The sequence below is a fragment of the Barbus barbus genome (genome assembly GCF_936440315.1).
Source record: "Barbus barbus genome assembly, chromosome: 26".
NCBI classification, from domain to species: domain Eukaryota; kingdom Metazoa; phylum Chordata; class Actinopteri; order Cypriniformes; family Cyprinidae; genus Barbus; species Barbus barbus.
This window is the reverse complement of record NC_136754.1, coordinates 12853431-12875531: the sequence shown is the minus strand read 5'-3', so window position 1 is coordinate 12875531 and position 22101 is coordinate 12853431. Positions and strand designations below refer to the sequence as shown.

The 22101-nt window shown below is 38.1% G+C and overlaps 1 protein-coding gene and 1 long non-coding RNA gene across 3 annotated transcripts in view; both read left to right on the top strand.

Annotated features, from left to right (window-relative positions):
• LOC306845642 (transcriptional regulator Myc-B) lies at positions 1–2544 on the top strand. The gene is made up of 3 exons (XM_079378551.1): positions 1–216; positions 525–1182; positions 1418–2544. The coding sequence occupies exons 2-3, from the start codon at positions 534–536 to the stop codon at positions 1945–1947; spliced, it is 1179 nt and encodes a 392-aa protein (XP_079234677.1). The 5' UTR covers positions 1–216; positions 525–533; the 3' UTR covers positions 1948–2544.
• Positions 2545–3590: 1046 nt separating this feature from the next.
• Positions 3591–22101, top strand: part of LOC306846026 — a 59717-nt gene continuing 41206 nt past the window's right edge. The window contains exons 1-3 of one of the 2 annotated variants that reach the window (XR_013782037.1): positions 3591–3739; positions 4976–5108; positions 5271–5413. This is a non-coding gene — a long non-coding RNA (uncharacterized lncRNA). Of the gene's footprint in view, positions 3740–4718; positions 5109–5270; positions 5414–22101 lie in introns of both variants that reach the window. The other variant, XR_013782038.1, reaches the window with a different exon arrangement.

The following is a 22101-nucleotide window of genomic DNA, read 5'->3' as shown; positions in this document are numbered from 1 at the left end:
AGAGTAAGGGAGGTGAATAACAATCCGTAGTATTAAAACTCGCGGGAGCAGCTGTTCGAAATCTTGCAGTAAATGACAAGCAGCGGCTCCGGTGTTGCAGTCTCAGAAGTGCGGAGGTAGAGCGACCCACTCCCACTTTGGACTTACTTTCACCTGATACTTCACACTGACATCTGACCATATTGTCAGTTTTCATTCAGTTTCACCACAGCTACGGTAAATCTTTCTGGATTATGATTTATTCTCATTTTGGACGTTTTTTAATCTATTTATGTCTATAACTATATTTGGCGAACTACTGGTCTTTAAACCTTTTGGACCATCAAATCAAGACTATATTCTTAAATATTTTAAGTTTAGATAAGTGTTCTGTATTATTTAATACGTGACATCTTCAGTAATGTGTTTGTAAAACCACTGTACCGCACTGAAGTTAGGCTTGAGATCATAGACCGCTTGAGATTAATCACTAGTTGTGCAACACTTAAAGGGGCGAGTTTTTAACCATAGCGTATTCTTCACAGGCATTCACCATGCCGCTGAATTCAAGTATGGCGAGTAGAAATTACGATTACGACTACGACTCCTACCAGCCCTATTTCTATTTCGACAACGAGGATGAGGATTTCTATAACCACCAGCACGGACAGCCACCGGCGCCTAGTGAGGATATATGGAAGAAATTTGAACTGCTCCCCACACCGCCGCTCTCCCCGAGCCGGCGTCCCTCGCTGTCAGACCCCTTCCCCTCCACAGCCGACCAGCTGGAAATGGTGTCGGAGTTTCTCGGGGACGACGTGGTCAACCACAGTTTTATTTGCGACGCGGACTACTCCCAGTCTTTTCTGAAGTCGATTATCATTCAGGACTGTATGTGGAGTGGTTTCTCCGCCGCGGCTAAACTGGAGAAGGTGGTGTCGGAGAGATTAGCGTCGCTCCAGGCGGCGAGGAAAGAGTCTAGGAGCGACACTGTGGACGGCTGTCGGTCCAGCCCAAACACCAGTTACCTTCAGGACATGAACACCCCTGCCTCACAGTGCATTGACCCATCAGTAGTGTTTCCTTTCCCGCTGACTGACAGCTCAAAGCCGTGTAAACAGTCATCCACACCGACTTCCCCAACACTGCCACTGGATACTCCACCAAACAGTGGGAGCAGCAGCAGCAGTGACAGCGATTCCGGTGAGTAACAGCCCGCTGACTGCACTTTTAGATGGGTTTCGATTTATAAGGTGTAATTATTGCCGTTTATTGGGTTTTCTTTTTAACAATGTAAGAATGTGTGGTGGTTAAAGCGTTAATACTGGATTGCGTAAAGAGACGCCCACTGCACGTTATTCTACGCAAAGTTGTCTAACGTTAGTATGAATAAGCAGAGCAGCAAATTGACATTTTGTTTCCTTTTTACCCCAAACAGATGACGAAGAGGAGGAGGAGGAAATCGACGTTGTTACGGTGGAAAAGAGAAAGTCCATGAGGGAGCCTGACGCAAACGCAACGCATCAAAGCCCCGTCGTCCTCAAGCGGTGTCACGTTAATATTCACCAACACAATTACGCCGCGCAGCCATCCACGCGGAGCGAGCAGCCTGCTGTCAAACGGATTAAATTCGAGAGTCACATCCGGGTGTTTAAACAAATTAACCACAACCGTAAATGCGCGAGTCCCAGGACGTCGGACTCTGAGGATAACGACAAACGCAGGACTCATAACGTGCTCGAGCGGCAGCGGCGGAACGAGCTCAAACTCAGTTTCTTCGCGCTGAGAGACGTGATCCCTGAAGTGGCCAACAACGAGAAAGCTGCCAAAGTGGTGATCCTCAAGAAGGCGACGGAGTGCATAGCGACCATGCAAGAAGATGAACAAAAACTAATCTCACTTAAGGAGCAATTAAGGAGGAAATGTGAACGTTTGAAACAGAGACTTGAGCAGTTAAGCAGTTCTTAAGTTGCTTGGACTTTAATTTATGGACTGAACTTGTTTTCGGCATTGTTGTATGCTTATGTCAAATCAATACAAGGTCTCAAGGGTGTAATAGTGAGCAATCTGATATTGATTTATACAATTACACTGCCTCAATTTGAACATAATGGAGGTTAGATTTATTTGTATTTAATTTTATTTTTTAGTAATAAAATGGTCTGCAGCTCCATTTACTGTTGGCCTTAACTTAATGTTGTTTTTGTAAGTTTTGTACATATTGCACATGTATTCAAGATGCTGTTGATTTCTGAATCCAATGCATTTCTCTATAAAACTGTTTTTGGCTAATCCTGTATTGTGGACTCCTTATTTTTGGCTGTTTCATTGTCATGGTGACTTCAAAGCCTTCAATTAGGTAATCCATTAAGATAGTCATGCACATACTTGTTTAATGGATTTGGCATATTTTCAGTCTATGTAAGACTCTCTGTTTTACATAACTTACCTTGACAATGAAATCATCTGTTTGTAACTTTAGGATGACTAATCCTTGTGTCAGAATTACATTCTCTATTTACATGAAAAGCCAGTGCCTTACATAAAGCTACTTATGCTGAATCACACATCTGACTGTTTATGATCTTGGCTACACTGATTTGAGTAAGTGACGTTTCAGTGGGCTCGGTTTTAGTTAACCGCATGTTCTACAAGAAAACAAAGATGAATGTCTAATTCTGAGAGTACCTAATGAGAGTAATTGGCATTTAACTTTCTAACTTGAGCTCCGATGCACATGCTGCACAAACAAAAGTCTTCTTCCCTTCAGTGGAGCAGTTTTTAAGACCATACTGGAACAGGGAATCTCATAAGGACCCAGTTTATTTTTTCCTTCCTTTAAACTCGAAAGTGCCCCATTTGTGAAAAATTTGTACTTAAGGGTTCAGTAGATGGCATACGTACTCCTTGTCATACCCAGTTTTAACTTTTCATCATTTTCTCTGATATCCTTTTTGTCCTGCTAACTGGATGTCAAAAGATTAACTAAACTACTGGATGGATGAGGGCAAAATCACTGCCTAAATATGTGATGTGTGCCTTTTGCACACATGCTTAAACCTTATCTGTTCACACTTTTAATACTCTTATGGTACATGACTTAAAGAGACATTAAGACATGCTCCAGTTTGTCAGGCATCCTCAAATGAACCACTTATACCTGTGGAGCATAAACATCCAGAGGTAAATACTGTCATGTCATTTGATGGTTTGCCTAATCAAACATGCAGGGATGTATTCTCATCACAATAATTTCTAGCAAATACATTATGAGTATTACATTCTTTATGACAGGTAAGTCTTTATGACCAACCTTGGACCCATGTAGATGAAAACTCAAAGAAACGAGTTGAAGAGTCCTGAGTAAGTGACATCTAACACAGACAGCGTCTGCTTGTCTGAGACAGGCTGTCTTTAGGGTAAAAGGTTTAGTGTCAAACACTATGATATTTACAGTCACTGTAAGGATGATAATGAAGCCAAACAGACTATATAGGATAAAAATTACGAGCCACAAGTTAATTTCTTATTGTTTTGTGGAGTAATGGATGAAGTCGTCGCGCGGTGACGTCAAGTCCTGATCTGACTCTATGCAAAGCGCCCCACGATGCGCGCGTGCAGCTGAGCACATGGAGGAGAGAGCAGAGAGGACGCACACTTAGCAGCCTGGCTAATGTAGCCTGTGGGTCGCAAAATATTGGCAAATGAAGAACATTTCAGATCTGCAAATTGGACTGACTTGCCTAAGGCGTCCTACATGGTAAGATTCTTATCCGTTGTTGTGTTTAAGGTGCATCCAGTAGTTGTGAAACAAAATCTTAGCTTTAGCTAAACAGTGTGCTCATGTTTTGTGCCACAGGTGTAGGGATTGATTTCCGTTTCATAAGCAGTAAACAATATCGATTACTCGAAACACTTTATTGTAAGCCGTTATTTTTGATTAACATTTTCATTATTATACATGGGCAATGGACTTTGCACGTTTATGAGAAGTGAGTTGTTGTGCTTTGTCAGCGCTTTTCCTTTTGATTTAATGCCACATAACATTGACATTTGCAGTTTTCTGTTAACTGTTTTTATGTAGCCGTGACATTAATGTGACCGTTACTGATACAGTTTTTATGTTACCTATAGAAAACATTCATTTGATGACAACTTTTAAAGACTTTGTATAGTTTGTCTAGTTGGCTAGAAATGGTTATAAAAGATACTACAGTGCACTCTCTACTTTTTTTTGTAAAAAGAAACAGTTTGCTAAAAGGTTACAATGCTACCCTGCCAAAATGGAGAAAAGAACAAATTTAGTTCAAGTTTGTAGATTTATTCTGTCTTAATTTGAAGGTCTTGTCATTGTCACTATGTAAGCAGTGCCTGTCTTCCCTCGGTACAGTGTGTTGACCGAGTTCATAAATTATTTTCCAAGGCACTCAGTCTATCATTGGAGTTAGGACTACCTTGTAAGAGATTTATGATCTGGAGGCTGGTGGTGGACCGTCATGAGGAGGTCCCCTCTACCATTATATTATGTCAAATTAAGTCACAGTCTTCATGGCCTTATCAAGTATGGAAGTCTGTAGAAAAATGAATTGGAGAAAGTATAATCCTACATATGCAAATAATACAGTGACCGTAGGACTGACGTTCTTCCTCCTCCTGTGGAATGCAAAAAATGTTTTTGTCCATGCATGGGTGCTGTGGTGTTTAACATTTTTCAAAGTATCATCTTTTGTGTTCTGCAGAAGAAAGTCACACAAGGACAAGAGGGTTGATGTACAGTCAAGTCAACTTTATTTATATAGCGCTTTTAACAATACAGATTGTGTCAAAGCACTTAACAGTATCAAATTGGAGGATAGAGTGTCAGTAATGTATAATAATAAGATTAAACACTCAATTTTCAGTTAAAGGCATTTCATTATTGAATTCAGTGATGTCATTGTCTAGCTCAGTTTAGTTTAAATAGTATCTGTGCAATCAAATTGATGATAATCGCTAGAAATCAAGTGTCCCCAACTGAGCAAGCCAGAGGCGACAGTGGCAAGGAACCAAAACTTCCTCTGTGACAGAATGGAGAAGAAAACCTTGGGAGAAACCAGGCTCAGTCGGGGGGCCAGTTCTCCTCTGGTCAGGTTAGTTTATTTATTGTTTAATTATTGATTTAATTGAAGTTTTAAATGTATAAATGTATTTCTATTTTTATTGTTGCAATTTCTAACGATAATAGTATTATGTAGTTAGGTATTTTATTATATTTTTTAGTTATTTTGTTTTATTTTTATTGTTTTTTTTAGTCGAGGTCTTCACTGGGGATATGTCCCCGGGGCTAGTCCAGGTGTCCGGCCTCTGTCAACGATCAAGGCCGCAGACATCATCTCCCGGTGCCGATCCACCATCTGATCCGGACACGGACTGAAAAACAGAATAAGAAAATACAGTAAGTGACAGAATTTTTATTTTTGTTTCAGCCTTCCCTTCCAGTTGTCCTGTTGTGTCCCTGAAGGACTGCTGACACTTCTAAATGTGCATCTCATCACTAATGCAGGAGAATTGTGCGGATCTGTAAATTAAAAGGAACCTACTTGCCTGTACAAAGCTGTTCCATACCTTCAATGTGTCCCTTGAGAGCAGACCTGACTCAATCAGATAGCTTAGATTTCAGTCTGTTACATTGCGGTTGAATGGTCACTATGATTAAGTGGTCCACGCTGGGTCCCCTTTTCAATGCAACTGAAATTTTCAGTTTAGGATCATCTGTGTTGACCTGAGGTCTGGTGGATGACCATATTTACAGGGAATATGGCGCAATTCCCTCAAGACAGTTGACATCATTTGTCTCTCATATAAACTCTATATTGCTGACTTCATTTTTCATTGGTCATGAAACATGGATTCAGATGCACCTGGGGAGATGTAGCAGCTGGTGGAGCATACAGAAATGATTGCTGCAGCAACATGGCTGAATTAGTTTTGATTAGATGAGCGCGAATGTTGAACTGGATGCGCTGTATAGCACTTTGTTGAAGTTAATGATCCAGAAACCGAGCTGGCTGGTTGTTCTCCCATATGGGAACACAAGTTAGTGTTTGGTTAAGGCATCACTTTTCTATCTGATCCCATTATATAGCTTCATTTATGGGTTTTCAGAAGCTGAATGGGTGTTATTGTGGTATAGAGGTTTGCATAAGCTGAAGCCCAAACCCTGTCTGGAACTGACTTGTATCGAGTGTTCCAGATATTTAAGAGCCAAATGGCTTTACGTTAACGTTTAGCGTTTTTACTCTAAACTCACTTCAACGTCAGTCGAGTGTTTGAAATAAATCCTTCTGTGAGATGATTCTTAAATAGAATAAATAAGGCACGGAATATTTCATAGTATTCTAAGCAGTGATAAAGGCTGTGTTGATTAGCATTGCACTGTATACTTTATTATAATAAATTATAATAAGACAAAGTCAGATAAACCATATATTGTCATAGCCATGTGCTTATTAGTCACGTTGAATCAATGAAAGCAGTTAAAGCTTTGTTTATTCAGCTGCAGTATTTCCTGGATTTCTTCTGCGGGGTGTATTTGGAGTTTCCGCATGAGAGCGCCCTCTGGCCTTCGGATGGAGATATACTACTGATCACCGAGATACGCATGACAATCGGAGCTTCTGCCTAATCGTGATTTTATCACCTTTTGTATTTTAATTTAGATTAATCGTGCAGCCCTATTCCAAAGTATTTTCTGACTCACTAAAAATAACCAATGTCATGTTCATGGCCATTTAACTTGTAGTATGGAAGCCTGTATGGTCAAATATTAATAACAAACCCAAAACAGAGTAGGTGAAAAACGGTATGTGAACAGAGTAGTATGTCCGAATTCACAGTATTGATAACACAGTAGGCAGAAAGTCCCCAGATGACCTATTTCCAGCGACTTTCTGTAGTCGTATTTGATGGGACTCTTTACTATCCTACAAGGCCACAGGAGAGGATTTGTGAATGGCAGCGAAGCAACTAACGCTAGTAGGTCACATTCACAATACACACATTCTTACTATATAGAACATACTACTTTACATGCAAAGTAATTAAGTTAAAGTACCCACTCAGAGAGTCTGCATTTCTAGACGCAGCCTCACGTTTTTATTTCCGCCCTCAGTGATTAAAACCAGAAACAATGTGATTCTTACAGGCGCGGCTGTACAATGCTTTGCTCTGACTCATAGATGGGGTATGCACAATGTTTTTCATTAAATTTTAATTAAAACTCAACATGGTTCATTTAAAAAATGGTTCAACCTCATATTTTATCAGACAGCAGACATCTATTGTTACATCATAACAGAAACATTGTTCATCTGTAGTGAAGTCAGACTGTGGTTAGGATGGTCACTCAACCATGGTCTGAACTCATGTTCACTTTCATTTACATAACCAGACTCTGTGTATTTGTTTCAATAACAAAGCCTAGAGAAATCTTTATTTAAACTCTGTGCCCCTGTGGAGTGACTGAGTTGTAATTGCCTGTTGTGGTCTGTCCATATTTGGATCTTATCACGGAGCATTTAAATGTTGAGCTTGAGGCCAACATGGTGCTAATGTCACAGAGTCTCATCCTGTCCTTCTCGCACTGGGGGTCATCCGGGGCACTGGAAGCCTCCCAAATACTGAGAGAAGCAGCTCTGCTCTCTCTCTCTCTCTGTCTGTGATACTGTAGTATGCATTGGCTCTTTAGGGATTGATATGACACTTAATCTTCGGCAGCAGCTTCCATAAGAGGCTGCGATATTTAGCCAAGTGCTCAGCTGTTATGTGTTACGTGGTTTATAAAAGATATTATCCTGTCCTACTGCTCTCGCTCACCCATCACCTAGTTCTGTGGGTCTCAACTGGTTGGTCATGACTCAAAATTGTGTCACAGATCTCAAAATGGATCACAAATCAGAGTTAACGGAGAAATAAAATTCAGCTAAACATATAAAAGTAAATGGGCTTATCAACTTATAAAAAGATTGTTACTGACATAGTTCAAGCCTTTTTAAAAGGTGATGTCATGTTTGCTCTACAAAAATACCAAATGGATTTGCAAATATAATAGTTTCCTTATAGGTTTCCCAAAAACTCAAATGAAAACTTTTGCCTCGCCCATATCATTCAGACAAACAGTGACCTATAACTGGCTTACTTGCAGTTGTCTTTGTAAACCAAGATAGAAGGAAGTATTACACATCTGACCTTTTTAGTTATTGTTGTAAATGTAAAAGCTTTGTTCGTCTTCTGAACATAACTTAAGATATTTTGGATGAAAACCGGGAGGCTTGTGACTGTCCCATTGACTGCATAGTAAATTGCACTGTCAACGTCCATAAAATTATGAAAAGCATCGTCAGGATAGTAATCTGCCATCAGTGGTTCAATCTGAATTTAATGAAGTGACGAGAACTTTTTCTGTGCAAAGAAAACAAAACAACGATTTTATTCAACAATTCGTCTCTTCTGTTTCAGCGTAACGCCATATACGCAGCGTACACTCTTGTGTGTCAGCCGCGCCACAAGGATACACTGTTTTCATTCAATTCAAAGCGTAAATGAGCGTAGAAGATTCATCCTTGTGGCGCGGCTGACGCACAAGAGTGTATGTTGCGGATATTCTCTAAAATGGCCTACGTTGTAGTGTTGTCACGATACTGGAATTTCTAACTTCGATACGATACCTTGAAAAATATCGATATTCGATACCATTTTCGATACCACAGTGAAAAAAAACTGCCACAATATTAAGGGGGTAATTTTTTTAATTTAAAGATAAATGTAACAAGTCGAGAACATGCGGTATATTTTACATGAACAAAAAAATGTCTTGAGGTACTGCATTTGTTGATTTATTTATTAATCTTTTATTAATCTTAGTTAAATGTTAATTGAAACTGACGTTTACTAATACATGTACTAATTAAAATCCAAAGTTCTATTTGTTGATATTCTCATTTGCTTCATAACCAAAATATTTCCAGATATAGGGCCCTATGAAATCCGTTTTATTTTTCCCCAAATTCAGTTTTTTTTCTATATTCAATTTTTTCCGTTTGAATTTTTCTGGACTCTTTTTTTTTTTTATGGTCAAATTAAATGCTATTAATCTAAAAGCATGTCTATTTCATTAAAATCATGAAAATGATCAAATTTAACATTTAATTTATTAAAAGTGTAACAAAAATGACACGTTTAGGGCCGTATGAAATGTTTTATTTTGTTCTCACCTTATGTTTTATTGTTATATAGACATGTTTTAGCATGTCTATTATTTGAATGCATACAAACAATTTTTATTTATTCTTACAGTAGCCTTATGAAATGTGTTTTCCCCCTCAGAAATTCTGTGTTGTGTATTTAAATTTTACTGGATGTCAGATGAAGGCATAAAACAATTTTAATTAATTTATATTTGAATTAATGAAAATTAAATTTTTTTGGCAAATTTACTATTAAAATTAAAATATTTTGTGATTTATTTCTTTTGAAAAAATTAACAGTAGTAGTATTATGTACATTCTACTAAATAATAGTAATATAGCCTATTTCTGGCACACGGTCTTTAATAGGCTAAGTTAAACTGAACTTTTATTTTGACGGGTTGCCGTGAATACTTTTAACGTTCTGTGTGTGTATGATATGACGCTAGTTTTACTCAAATTAAATGGTAAAATGCTCGTAAAGTGCCTTTCAGATCAGTTCTGGAGATATTGTTGATGTATTTATGTCCTCATTGAGACGGCAGACGCTGAAATCACCGCGAGCGCCACATTAGTAAACAAAACCGCAGGTGCAGCACATTCACACAGAGACGCGCAGAACATGCAGGATTCATATTTAAATCGACTTTTGCAGCTTAATATTTACAGATACTAGTCCATATCGCGATTTGATTTAAGTGTAATGACCTACTTTTGATTAATTCATCCAAACTTTGACAAATTCCGTGACATTCCGCGTTAAACTGTAAATTCCGTGTTTATGACTGGATTCCGTGCGCGTTCTCTGCATCGCGGAGATCATATCCCTACAGATAGCGCTCCTGCTGTGTTCTTTAACAACCAGAGCAGTCATCTTTCTATTCACTTCACTTTTGCTATTTAACCAGAGCGAAGGAGACGAGTGCGGTCACGTGTGGTGCTTGTCCACGCGCCTTTGGAGAGAAGTGGAAGTGACAGCTCGGCTAGTATCGGTGTATCGATACTTCGGGAAATTAATATTGGTACCGTTCAGATATTTCAGTATCGATATTTATCGAAATATCGATATTTTTGACAACACTACTACGTTGCTTTTCATACTTTTATGGACGTTGACAGTGCAATTTACTATGCAGTCAATGGGACAATCACAAGTCTCCCGGTTTTCATCCAAAATATTTTAAATTGTGTTCCGAAGACGAGCGACGCTTTTACAGGGTTGGAATGACATGGGGGGTAAGTGATTAATGACAATTTTCATTTTGGGTTCAAGAATCACTTTAATGCTGAAGCATTCCTTGAAGGCAGGAAGTGATCAGATGGCACATTTTATCTCCTAGCCTTTTACGAGCATTTTATGAATCAAATAGCAATTCCTAGAGCCCAGGTTTGTTTGTCATGGCTGACTGAAGCAATAGCTGTGGTGAAGAGAGCAGCCTTCCCTTTCATGTTATGGGGATGAGCAGTTGAGGACTCAATGAATTGGGCTCTTCCGCACAAGCTCTTCGTGTCCCCAGGGAGGCTTGAATTGCCCTTGCCGGCCAATATAAAGGAGAGGAGATAGCAGGCCATCTGGAGAACACGATACGATCACCACTGGTTCCTGCCATTTAAAGTGCCCCATCATCCCCTCGCCATCTCCCTTGGCCTTGACTCATGTTAAATGGCATGTTAGCCATCAGCTATCATATTTTATGTTGTCTTGTTTTTGTTTGTTCATTTATACCTTGCTATTATAAACCACACTCGAATGTGGAACGAGAGAGCTCAGTAGCATGTCATTTGTGTGTTGTGTGTGTATGTTTGAGTGTTGTGGTGTGCCTGTGTGTATGTGTTAGATGAGTATCATGTTCTCCTGCACGCACACAAGGGTGTATAGACATCGCAGCCGAACACAATGAATTATTCAACCGGGCTTATACTGTGTGCTGGTTGGACGATGCAAACAGAACCCACACAACAAATGTGAAACTTTATATTCCATTTCTATATATGATATAATAATATAAGCTCACTCTTTGTTCTCAAATAACATCTGGAAGAATAAGAGGAACCAGTAAATGATACAGAGGAAATAAAGCAGTTTTTTTTTAATTGTGGTCAGAATTAAGCTATACTTGTGATGGTCTTGAAATTAGGGATGCACTGAATGTCCGGCAACTGAAATTATTTGGCCGATAATGGCAAAAAAAAACTAAACTAAAAGACAGAATAAATTGTACAGATGATGACGTAACGTGATCATATAGAGGCGCGCGAACTATGCAGCAAACATGTTGAAAGTGTGAAAGCATTCAGAACTGTCAGAGAAAGACGCAAATATCATTACAAGCACTGACAGCGAGAGACTGCTTAGTGCTGCATCTGTATCATCTATGTCTCTGATGAGAATTGGAAGGGTGGTTGTTGCTGGTTACTGTATGATTGAAATTGTGAAATGGCCTTAAACAATTACAGCCCGAATTCAGGAAATGTTGGGACGTTTTTTTTTTGTGTTTCTGTTTGAATAAAATGAAAACTAAAAGAATTTCAAATCGCATGAACCAATATTTTATTCACAATAGAACATGGAGAACATAACAAATGCTTAAACTGAGAAATTGTAAAATTTTATGCACAAAATGAGCTCACTTCAAATTTGATTACTACAGGTCTCAAAATAGTTGGGACGGGGGCATGTTTACCATGGTGTAGCATCTCCTCTTCTTTTCGAAACAGTTTGAAGATGTCTGGGCATCGAGGTTGTGAGTTTCTGGAGTTTTGGTGTTGGAATTTGGTCCCATTCTTGCCTGATATCATTTCCAGCTGCGGAAGAGTTCATGGTAGTCTTTGATGTATTTTTCATTTAATGATGCGCCAAATGTTCTCTATAGGTGAAAAATCTGGACTGCAGGCAGGCACCCGGACTCTTCTACTATGAAGCCATGCTGTTGTAATAGCTGCAGGATGTGGTTTTGCTTTGTCCTGCTGAAATACAGAAGGCCTTCCCTGAAATAAACATGCAAGCTGCCCATTATTGTATGTACTTATGCACTCCCATACCATCAGAGATGCTGGCTTTTGAACTGAACGCTGATAACGCGTTGGAAGGTCTCCCTCCTCTTTAGCCCGGAGGACACTGCGTCTGTGATTTACAACAAGAATGTCAAATTTGGACTCGTCTGACCATAGAACACTTTTCCAATTTGAAACAGTCCATTTTAAATGAGCCTTGGCCCACAGGACACGACGGCGCTTCTGGACCATGTTCACACATGGCTTCCTTTTTGCATGATAGCGCTTTAGTTGGCATCTGCAGATGGCATGACGGATTGTTTACAGACAGTGGTTTCTGGAAGTATTCCTGGGCCCATTTAGTAATGTCAATGACAGAATCATGCCGATGAGTGATGCAGTGTTGTCTGAGGGCCCGAAGACCATGGGCATCCAACAAAGGTCTTCGGCCTTGTTCCTTACACACAGATTTCTCCAGTTTCTCTGAATCTTTTGATGATGATATGCACTATAGATGAGACTTGCAAAACCTTTGCAATTTGACGTTGAGGAACATTGTTTTTAAAGTATTCCACAATCTTTTTACACTTTCACAGATTGGAGAGCCTCTGCCCATCTTTACTTCTGAGAGACTCTGCCTCTCTAAGACATCCCTTTTATAGCTAATGATGTTACAGACCTGATGTTATTTAGCTTAATTAGTTGCTAGATGTTCTCCCATCTGAATCTTTTCAAAATTTCTTTTTCAGCCCTTTGTTGCCCCTGTGCCAACTTTTTTGAGACCTGTAGCAGGCATCAAATTTGAAATAAGCTCACTTGGTGGATATGTAAAATTTCTGCATTTAAACATTTGGTATTTTCTATTTTGAATAAAATATTGTGATTTTGAAAGTCTTTTAGTTTGCATTTTATTCCCTTTTAAAAAATGTCCCAACATTTCTGGAATTCTGGTTGTAGTAAATTAACTGCTATGTTTTCAAATACACGCACAAATTTCAGGTAATCTGACAGCACTGCACGAGCTCGTGGCACCAGGGTTCAAAGTCCAAAGCATGAGGAAAAGCGCAAGTGAATTTTCACCACAACAATAGGGTATGAAAAATGCATGTTTATTTTGAGATTTGTTAAAGATTACGGTTTACAAATTATTAGCGTTTTTAAATGTTAACTGTTATTTTGGTATAAATGGTAATATTGTAGTATTTATCCATGTTTTTATTATTTTTACTTAAGTTTAGATTAAGTTCTGGCAAATTTGTTTTAATTTCGTAGTTTAATTGTTTAACTTTAGTTTTTATTAACTTTATTTCAATTATTTCAGTTAAAATGTTTTTAATATTTTTTTTGTTGTTAATTAGAGCATAAACACACTGTACAGTGAAATTTCAAGTATCGTCTAACGCAAAATTTTAAAATTTCTAATAAAGCTGATAACTGATCTTGTGTCAATATACTCTGCAACCTTAAAGTGCCCCTATTATGCCTTTTCGAATATTACCTTTCATGCAGTGTCATGTAGCAGTATGTGAACATAAACTTTCTGCAAAGTTGTGAAGCCGAAAGTGCACGATATATAAAGTTATTGTCCATCAAAAAAAAAAGTCTGCTCGCAATCGCCTAAACTAATCATTAGGAATTTGAATCTTAATCTGTTATGGCTGTACGTCACGAAGTAACACACTTGCATAATGTCCGCCCATGCACTGTCATTCGCACTGTATGCGGTAGACCAATCACAAAGGACTGTGCCATCTGACCAATCGCAGCAGCGAGGGCTCACGGAAAGGAGGAGTTTAGAGAGACTGATTCTTTGAACTGCTTCGCATGAGTCATTTAGGAATAATTTAGAAATGAGGTCAAATGAAAGCTATTTTTCGATAAAACCAAAGTGTTTTTTGACCTTGGATGCATGTAAACCTGTTTTAGGAGACTTATAAAACAATATCAGCAACCTTAAAAATGGCATTAAAGGGGCACTTTAAATCTATGCACAGTGTATAAAGTTGTTGTCTCGAGAAAGAAAGAGTCGACTCTGAATCATTGAAACAAGTTGTTTTTAATCCCAAGGCATAGATATGAAACATTAGCGTATTGCCCGCCCACTTGTTGGTCTTTTTGCATTGGTCTGAATGAAAATGCAAATTCATTCTTTGCCACTAGGTGCTGCTTTATCAGGCATTACAGGCATGATGAAATGAAAATAAGACTAATCGGCCCTATCGCCGCAGATTAGCGTCACGCGAAGGAGGGGTTTGGAAAATTAATCGTTGAGCAAATATTTGGGAGTCGTTGAGCAAGTAAGGTAAAAATAAATGCATATTAGAAGACAATGAAAGTGTTTTTTGACCTTGCATGCATGTCAACCTGTTGTTGGGGACTCCCAAAACCAAAATATGAACCTTTCATTACCCATAATAGGGGCACTTTAATTGTTTTGGCATGACATGAGTGGATGCTTGACTATTATATTTACAAGAGTTCTTCTGGATATACCGTGTGTTATACGTACTTGGGGGGGGGGTCTTTTTTGAAATGTAATCTTAAATACTTTTTTTTTTTCATTGGTTAATTAATTGGTAATTCGTCAGTCTGTTCCTCATGACAAAAGCATCACCATGTGGGTGTTAAAACAATAAACTATAGTTGTAGGGCCATACAAAACAACAGTTAAGGCTGTTAAAGGACACCTGGCCAAACAGTTCCCTCTACTTCCTCTTAACCTGCTCGGGAGGAAATGTTTTATATTAGTTCCTGTTAAGTATCATTTATTGACACTAATGCTTTCAATGTTAGATAAATGTGATGCTTAATGATATTATGATATTTGAATGCTGCAGAATCATATGTAGAGTAAGCTAGATCCAGCAGGCATAAAAAGCTGTTTACACTGAGTACAGTAACATTCATAAAAAGACACTTGCATACAAAGAAAATATAAATGTACCCTATGCAAAAAAAATAAATATGCCCTTTGAAATCTGCAGTAGATTATAGGATACAGCTCAAATGACCAGTGTTTTTCTTTTTTCTTTTTTTTTTTTTTTATAAATTAGTTGGACATTACAAGACAGTTTGTTCTGAAACATTGTGAATATCAAGGTTGTTGTTGTAATAAAAAACTATTTTTTTTTAAATAAAATTAATGTTTTAACTCCATCTTCCTGTGCAACGGCGGACTTTGCTCTGGTGACGTTTCCAATTATTTTGTCTGCATAAAACCCTTTACTTGCAATCGACTGCAAGTTGGCGTTCAGATTATCCTTCGTCCCATCAGCATCTGATGGATGGAACCAAGTCTCCACTTTGTTTTTTTTTTTTTTTTGGAGAAATCACTCCGTCACAATACTGTAGAAATGATCTATTGCTGTTTCCATTACATCATGACTTTAAATTTATTGCGATACTTTTGTGCTAGATAATTGCAAAAATAATCTAAATCTAAAAATAGATATAATAAAATCAATATTAACTGATAGTGTGCTTTCTTATACTTGTGTATGCACCTTAAACAATAAAGGCCATTGCACACTGACTCCGAATTTTTCGTCCGAAATTTTCGCACGTTGAAAAATAAATACGACCTCACGTTTTGTCAATCACATTTGCACACTGCCTCCTAAATATTCGTCTGTCAAAAAAAAAAATTGGATCGGGTTCGATTTTTTTGCGTTTTTCGCATCCGTATAAAGCATTTTGAGATGCTTTGAGAAGGTGTTTTGACAATTCAGAGCCACCGTACAAGCGAAAGACAAAATCCAAAATAGTGTCAGACAAATTAATACACTTCGTCTTGCAGCACAGAGCACTTTATGACAAACAAATTGCGGAATACAAAGATACAGAATATAAAGAACTGCTGTAGCCTATTTTTTTTATGCCTGGTGCGCACCTTTCCGATGCCGCAGTTCGGTGTGTGTGTCTCTCTGTTGGTGTATCCATACCTCAGACAGTCTCTGTTCAGGATCAATTGGTTCACGGAAATTGGTGGTCTTCTTTTTAATATGTGGATTCGGTTTCGCTAGCAAAGTATCAAACTGAGGCACTGACATCCTGAAATAAACTTTGAATCTCTCGGGATAATCCCGCAGCTCTTTGATAAGGAGGTGGAACTCTCCTTCCTCTCTGCGCAATCTAAAGATTCGATGGACCTAATATTTCCTTTTTCTTTTTCTTTTTTTAAAAAGAGAGAGGACAACAAAATCATCCTCACTGCTTGAAGACATTTTGTATAGTTTTGCGAATTTTTTCGCAACTGATTAATTAAAACGCATCGGACTCAGTGTGCAAGGTCTCTGTGCGTGACGAATTTTTAAGATTGCGAATGCGAAAAAACGCATGCGAAAATTTTGGACTCAGTGTGCAGAGACCTTAACTCTTAAAACAATGTTTTGCTGCGTTTTGCAACACAAAATGATCAAAACATTTGATGGATTTTGTAACTGTTTGCATTTAATCCATATGAAAACGTCAGTATGAAGGTAAGGAAGGAAGGTAGGTCTAAGCATAAATATAAATATCTAAATCTAAGCAGCGAAATCTTAGGCTACTTAAGCTAATAGGTGGGTTTTTCCCTTTGTGTCCTTGGAAGCAAATTTCATGGTGTATTTTCCCCTTCTTTGTTAAATCGCATTCATACGAGGCTGTTGAATATAAACGGTGTTTGATGGTTTCTGTAAATGTGGATATTACCGAATGCTGTTTCTGCCAGAGCTTTAGCCATAATGACTTTTATTTAATTTTGAGGCTTGAACAGGAGGAACTAGCTACTCTGTTCATTACCAGTGCCTTGAGGACTGATTCAGCTTGACTGATTCTGGAGTTCTCTCACTCACTCACTCACTTTAAACTGCTAAGGAGTTGTTCACATGTTAAGATTTGAATCCAGAAGGTGTCATTCTCAAACAGCTGAGCTGACTTTTGCTTTTTCAATGAAGAAAACCCAGCTGGGTTATCCATTCCTGGTGTGGCATGTGTTCCATATGAGGAATGATTTGTAGAGCTCATATCCTGGTGCAGTGTGAAGATCCTGTCCTTCATTCCATGTACAGTTGCACAGGGCCGACTGCCTCAGCTGTCCCGTACAGGCTTTTCCTGGAAGTGAGACTTGAAGATTTCTTCCATGAGTCTTCTTGGAATAAATTTTTAGGGCCCAAGCCAGTAAGGCGCAGGGCCCTATTGTTCTTCTAAGGATTATTATTTTTTTTTTATTTTTAGGGCCCAAGCCAGTAAGGCGCAGGGCCCTATTGTTCTTCTAAGGATTATTATTTTTTTTTTTATTTTTTTTTTTATTTTTTATTTCAATCATCCGGGCACTTTTGGGGGCCTTAACGTGCCCGAAAACTCTCGAAAATTGGCACGCACGTTGGAACCTGCGGCCATTAGGACGCCGCTGAGGCTGGGACCCGGGCGTGGCACAGGGGCTCTACGGCGCCCCCTGGAAAATTGTCAGAAAACACGATGTATAGCTCACACATACTTGCACGTATTCATATGAAACTCGGTACACATATAGAACTCATTGAGCCGAACAACTTCCGCGCAGCATGTCATAGGCTCCGCCCAACAGGAAGTCGGCTATTCAGGGCTGTTTAAAAAGCGCATGCTCTGGAATTTGATATACTCCTCTGAGGATTTCCATACGATTGCCACCAAACTCGGTGAACATGATCTCAAGACATTGGGGACGCTAAATTGCGAAGATATTTTTGATATGTCGAACGGTTTGCCCGTGGCGAGGCGATGAAGTTATGGCGAAAAATGAGACCCAGGAAATGCCTAATAACGTCCACATACATTGTATGATGTTGATCAAACTCCAGTGGTTTGTTCGTTGTATGATGCCGATCGGATAGATGTGACTATTATGACTGAAAGTTATAGCGCCACCAACTGGCTGCAGGAAGTGTGTCGTTTTCAAAATTATTTGAATTCAGCATCTTATTTTTACTCGATTTGCTTCAAACTTCACCAGAATAATGTCAAAACACGGCCGATGTAAAACTGTGAAGGGAATATTGATATCTAAAATTATGTTGCCATGGCAACGTGTCAAAGTTGAAAATTCGTTTCTGGTGATTTTGAGGCAGATAACATGTTTAGAATGTCATGAAACTCAACACACATATCCATTTTAATGATAGTTAGACACTGGAAAAACCTCATAAACGGGCGTGGAAGAGGCACTCTATAGCGCCACCTTTTGTCAAAAATGGGGGGGTTAGTTTTAGCTACAGACACCAAACTCGGTACATAAATTGTTCTTATTAATCCGGACAACTTTCTAATTTACAGTCATTAGCTACGACCAACAGGACGTCGGCTATATTTATTTTAATGTGGGTTTTTTTTTAAAACGGGCTGTAAACAAATTCATACTCCTCAAAGCAGAAACACGTAAATCACACCAAACATTTTTTCTCATGATGCCAAAATACTGAAGATGCTAAATTGCGGACGGATTTAGGATATCTTGAACGATGATTTAATGGCAATTTATTAAAGTTACAGTAAAAAAGAGATTTTTTTTTTTTTTTATCTTTTAAGAGCAGCTTCCAAACACTTCATAAAAAATTACATACACAGAACAATACAGTCTGAGGATATGTGATTAATTTCATGAATTTACAATACACTATGCAGAGGAGAAAATTTAAAAACTATCAGACAGTTGTTACAATGCTTCTATGAGTGAGAGTTCCCTGTCAGCCTGCAGCTGAGTGAGGGGGTGGGGGTGGGGTGTGAGTGACTGTGTGAGTGACTGTGTGGATTGAGGAGCTGGGTGAGAGAGAGAAAGAGAGAGAGGGTCTGTTTTTTTTAAATCTTTAAAAAATGCTTATAAAGCATTAAAGGTTTTCATAACACTTTATAATTAAGTCTCAATTGTTAACAGTAGGGAATGCATTAATTAACATGAACTAACAATGAAAAATATAATTTTTTACAGCATGTTAATTCTTCATTGATAGTATGAACTTACAATGAACTAACAATGAACAAAATATTTTTAATGTTAGAAAAATAGTCATGTTCAAAAGAGAAACTTTAAAATTTAATAATATATTAACACATTTTGGAATTAATATTGATCAACATTAAATGGAATATAATTATTAATGATTATATATATATAATGATAGCTACAGACACCAAACTTGGTACATAAATTGTTCACATTAAGCCGGACAACTTTCTAATTTACAGACATTAGCTACGACCAACAGGAAGTCGGCTTTTTTTTTTTTATGTGTTTTTTTTTTTCAAAACGGGCTGTAAACAAATTCATACACCTCCAAGCAGAAACCACAAATTCACACCAAACACAGAACAAGACAGTCTGAGGATATGTGATTAATTCCATGAATTTACAGTACACTATGGCGAGAAGAAAATTTTAAAACTTATCAGAGATATCCTGTCACTGTGCTTCTAATGTGTGCGGTAGGTGACTGGGTGAGTGACTGACTGTGTGAGTTCAGTGAGTGTGGAGGGGGAGAGAGAGAGAGAGAGAGAGAGAGAGAGAGAGAGAGAGAGAGAGTCTGTTTAAACTTCTCAATAAAATCCTTAAAAAATGCTTAGAGCATTAAAGGTTTTGATAACACTTTATAATTGAGTCTCATTTGTTAACAGTAGGGAATGCATTAATTAACATGAACTAACAATGAAAAATATATTTTTTAAAGCATGTTAATTCTTCATTGATAGTATGAACTTACAATGAGCTAACAATGAACATAATATTTTTAATATTAGAAAAATAGTCATGTTCAAAAGATAAAACTTTAAAATTTAATATATTAACACATTTTGGAATTGATTTTAAACATTAAAACATTGATTTCAACATTAAATGGTATATATTTATTAATGATGTAAATTAACAACAGTTAAATAATGTTGTTTTTTAACATTGGTTAATTCACAAATAACATTAAATATTAACAATATATTTTTTACTTTATTCATTTGTGTTAGAAAAAATTATTCATTTTAGTTAATGGAAAAATAAATCATTAAAAAATGCTTATAAATCATTAAAACCTTTGGTAACTATAATAATTTCTCATTTGTTAGCATTAGTAAATGCATTAACTAACATCAACTACCAATGAAAAATATATTTTCATAGAATTTAAAGTTTTATATGTTGTTCTGTGTGTGTGTGTTTCACAGAGTTGATGGTTTGGATTAACCCTTTAATTGCCGTATCCCTTAAAACCAAACTGCCAGAGGGTTACTGTGATGCTTGTGCTCGCTGGGCACCGTTTTATCGATGCCACCGGGGTGGCGTATGCTGACGGCTTGGGCCCGTCATCGCTGCTCGCAGCTATATTTTATTTTTATTTTTTATTTCAATCATCCGGGCACTTTTGGGGGCCTTAACGTGCCCGAAAACTCTCGAAAATTGGCACGCACATTGGAACCTGCGGCCATTAGGACGCCGCTGAGGCTGGGACCCGGGCGTGGCACAGGGGCTCTACGGCGCCCCCTGGAAAATTGTCAGAAAGCTTGATGTATAGCTCACACATACTTGCACGTATTCATATGAAACTCGGTACACATATAGAACTCATTGAGCCGAACAACTTCCGCGCAGCATGTCTTAGGCTCCGCCCAACAGGAAGTCGGCTATTCAGGGCTGTTTAAAAAGCGCATGCTCTGGAATTTGATATACTCCTCTGAGGATTTCCATACGATTGCCACCAAACTCGGTGAACATGATCTCAAGACATTGGGGACGCTAAATTGCGAAGATATTTTTGATATGTCGAACGGTTTGCCCGTGGCGAGGCGATGACGTTATGGCGAAAAATGAGACCCAGGAAATGCCTAATAACGTCCACATACATTGTATGATGTAGATCAAACTTCAGTGATTTGTTCTTTGTATGATGCCGATCGGATAGATGTGACTATTATGACTGAAAGTTATAGCGCCACCAACTGGCTGCAGGAAGTGTGTCGTTTTCAAAATGATTTGAATTCAGCATCTTATTTTTACTCGATTTGCTTCAAACTTCACCAGAATAATGTCAAAACACGGCCGATGTAAAACTGTGAAGGGAATATTGATATCTAAAATTATGTTGCCATGGCAACGTGTCAAAGTTGAAAATTCGTTTCTGGTGATTTTGAGGCAGATAACATGTTTAGAATGTCATGAAACTCAACACACATATCCATTTTAATGATAGTTAGACACTGGAAAAAGCTCATAAACGGGCGTGGAAGAGACACTCTATAGCGCCACCTTTTGTCAAAAATGGGGGGGTTAGTTTTAGCTACAGACACCAAACTCGGTACATAAATTGTTCTTATTAATCCGGACAACTTTCTAATTTACAGTCATTAGCTACGACCAACAGGACGTCGGCTATATTTATTTTAATGTGGGTTTTTTTTTAAAACGGGCTGTAAACAAATTAATACTCCTCAAAGCAGAAACACGTAAATCACACCAAACATTTTTTCTCATGATGCCAAAATACTGAAGATGCTAAATTGCGGACGGATTTAGGATATCTTGAACGATGATTTAATGGCAATTTATTAAAGTTACAGTAAAAAAGAGATTTTTTTTTTTTTTTTTATCTTTTAAGAGCAGCTTCCAAACACTTCATAAAAAATTACATACACAGAACAATACAGTCTGACGATATGTGATTAATTTCATGAATTTACAATACACTATGCTTAGGAGAAAATTTAAAAACTATCAGACAGTTGTTACAATGCTTCTATGAGTGAGAGTTCCCTGTCAGCCTGCAGCTGAGTGAGGGGGTGGGGGTGGGGTGGGGTGGGGTGGGGTGTGAGTGACTGTGTGGATTGAGGAGCTGGGTGAGAGAGAGAAAGAGAGAGAGGGTCTGTTTTTTTTAAATCTTTAAAAAATGCTTATAAAGCATTAAAG

Bases quoted from the DNA above. Each gene is read 5' to 3' on its own strand.
- LOC306845642 (XM_079378551.1), top strand. From the start codon at position 534: ATGCCGCTGAATTCAAGTATGGCGAGTAGAAATTACGATTACGACTAC. The intron at 1,183-1,417 runs GTGAGTAACAGC...TACCCCAAACAG, and splicing joins CAGCAGTGACAGCGATTCCG to ATGACGAAGAGGAGGAGGAG.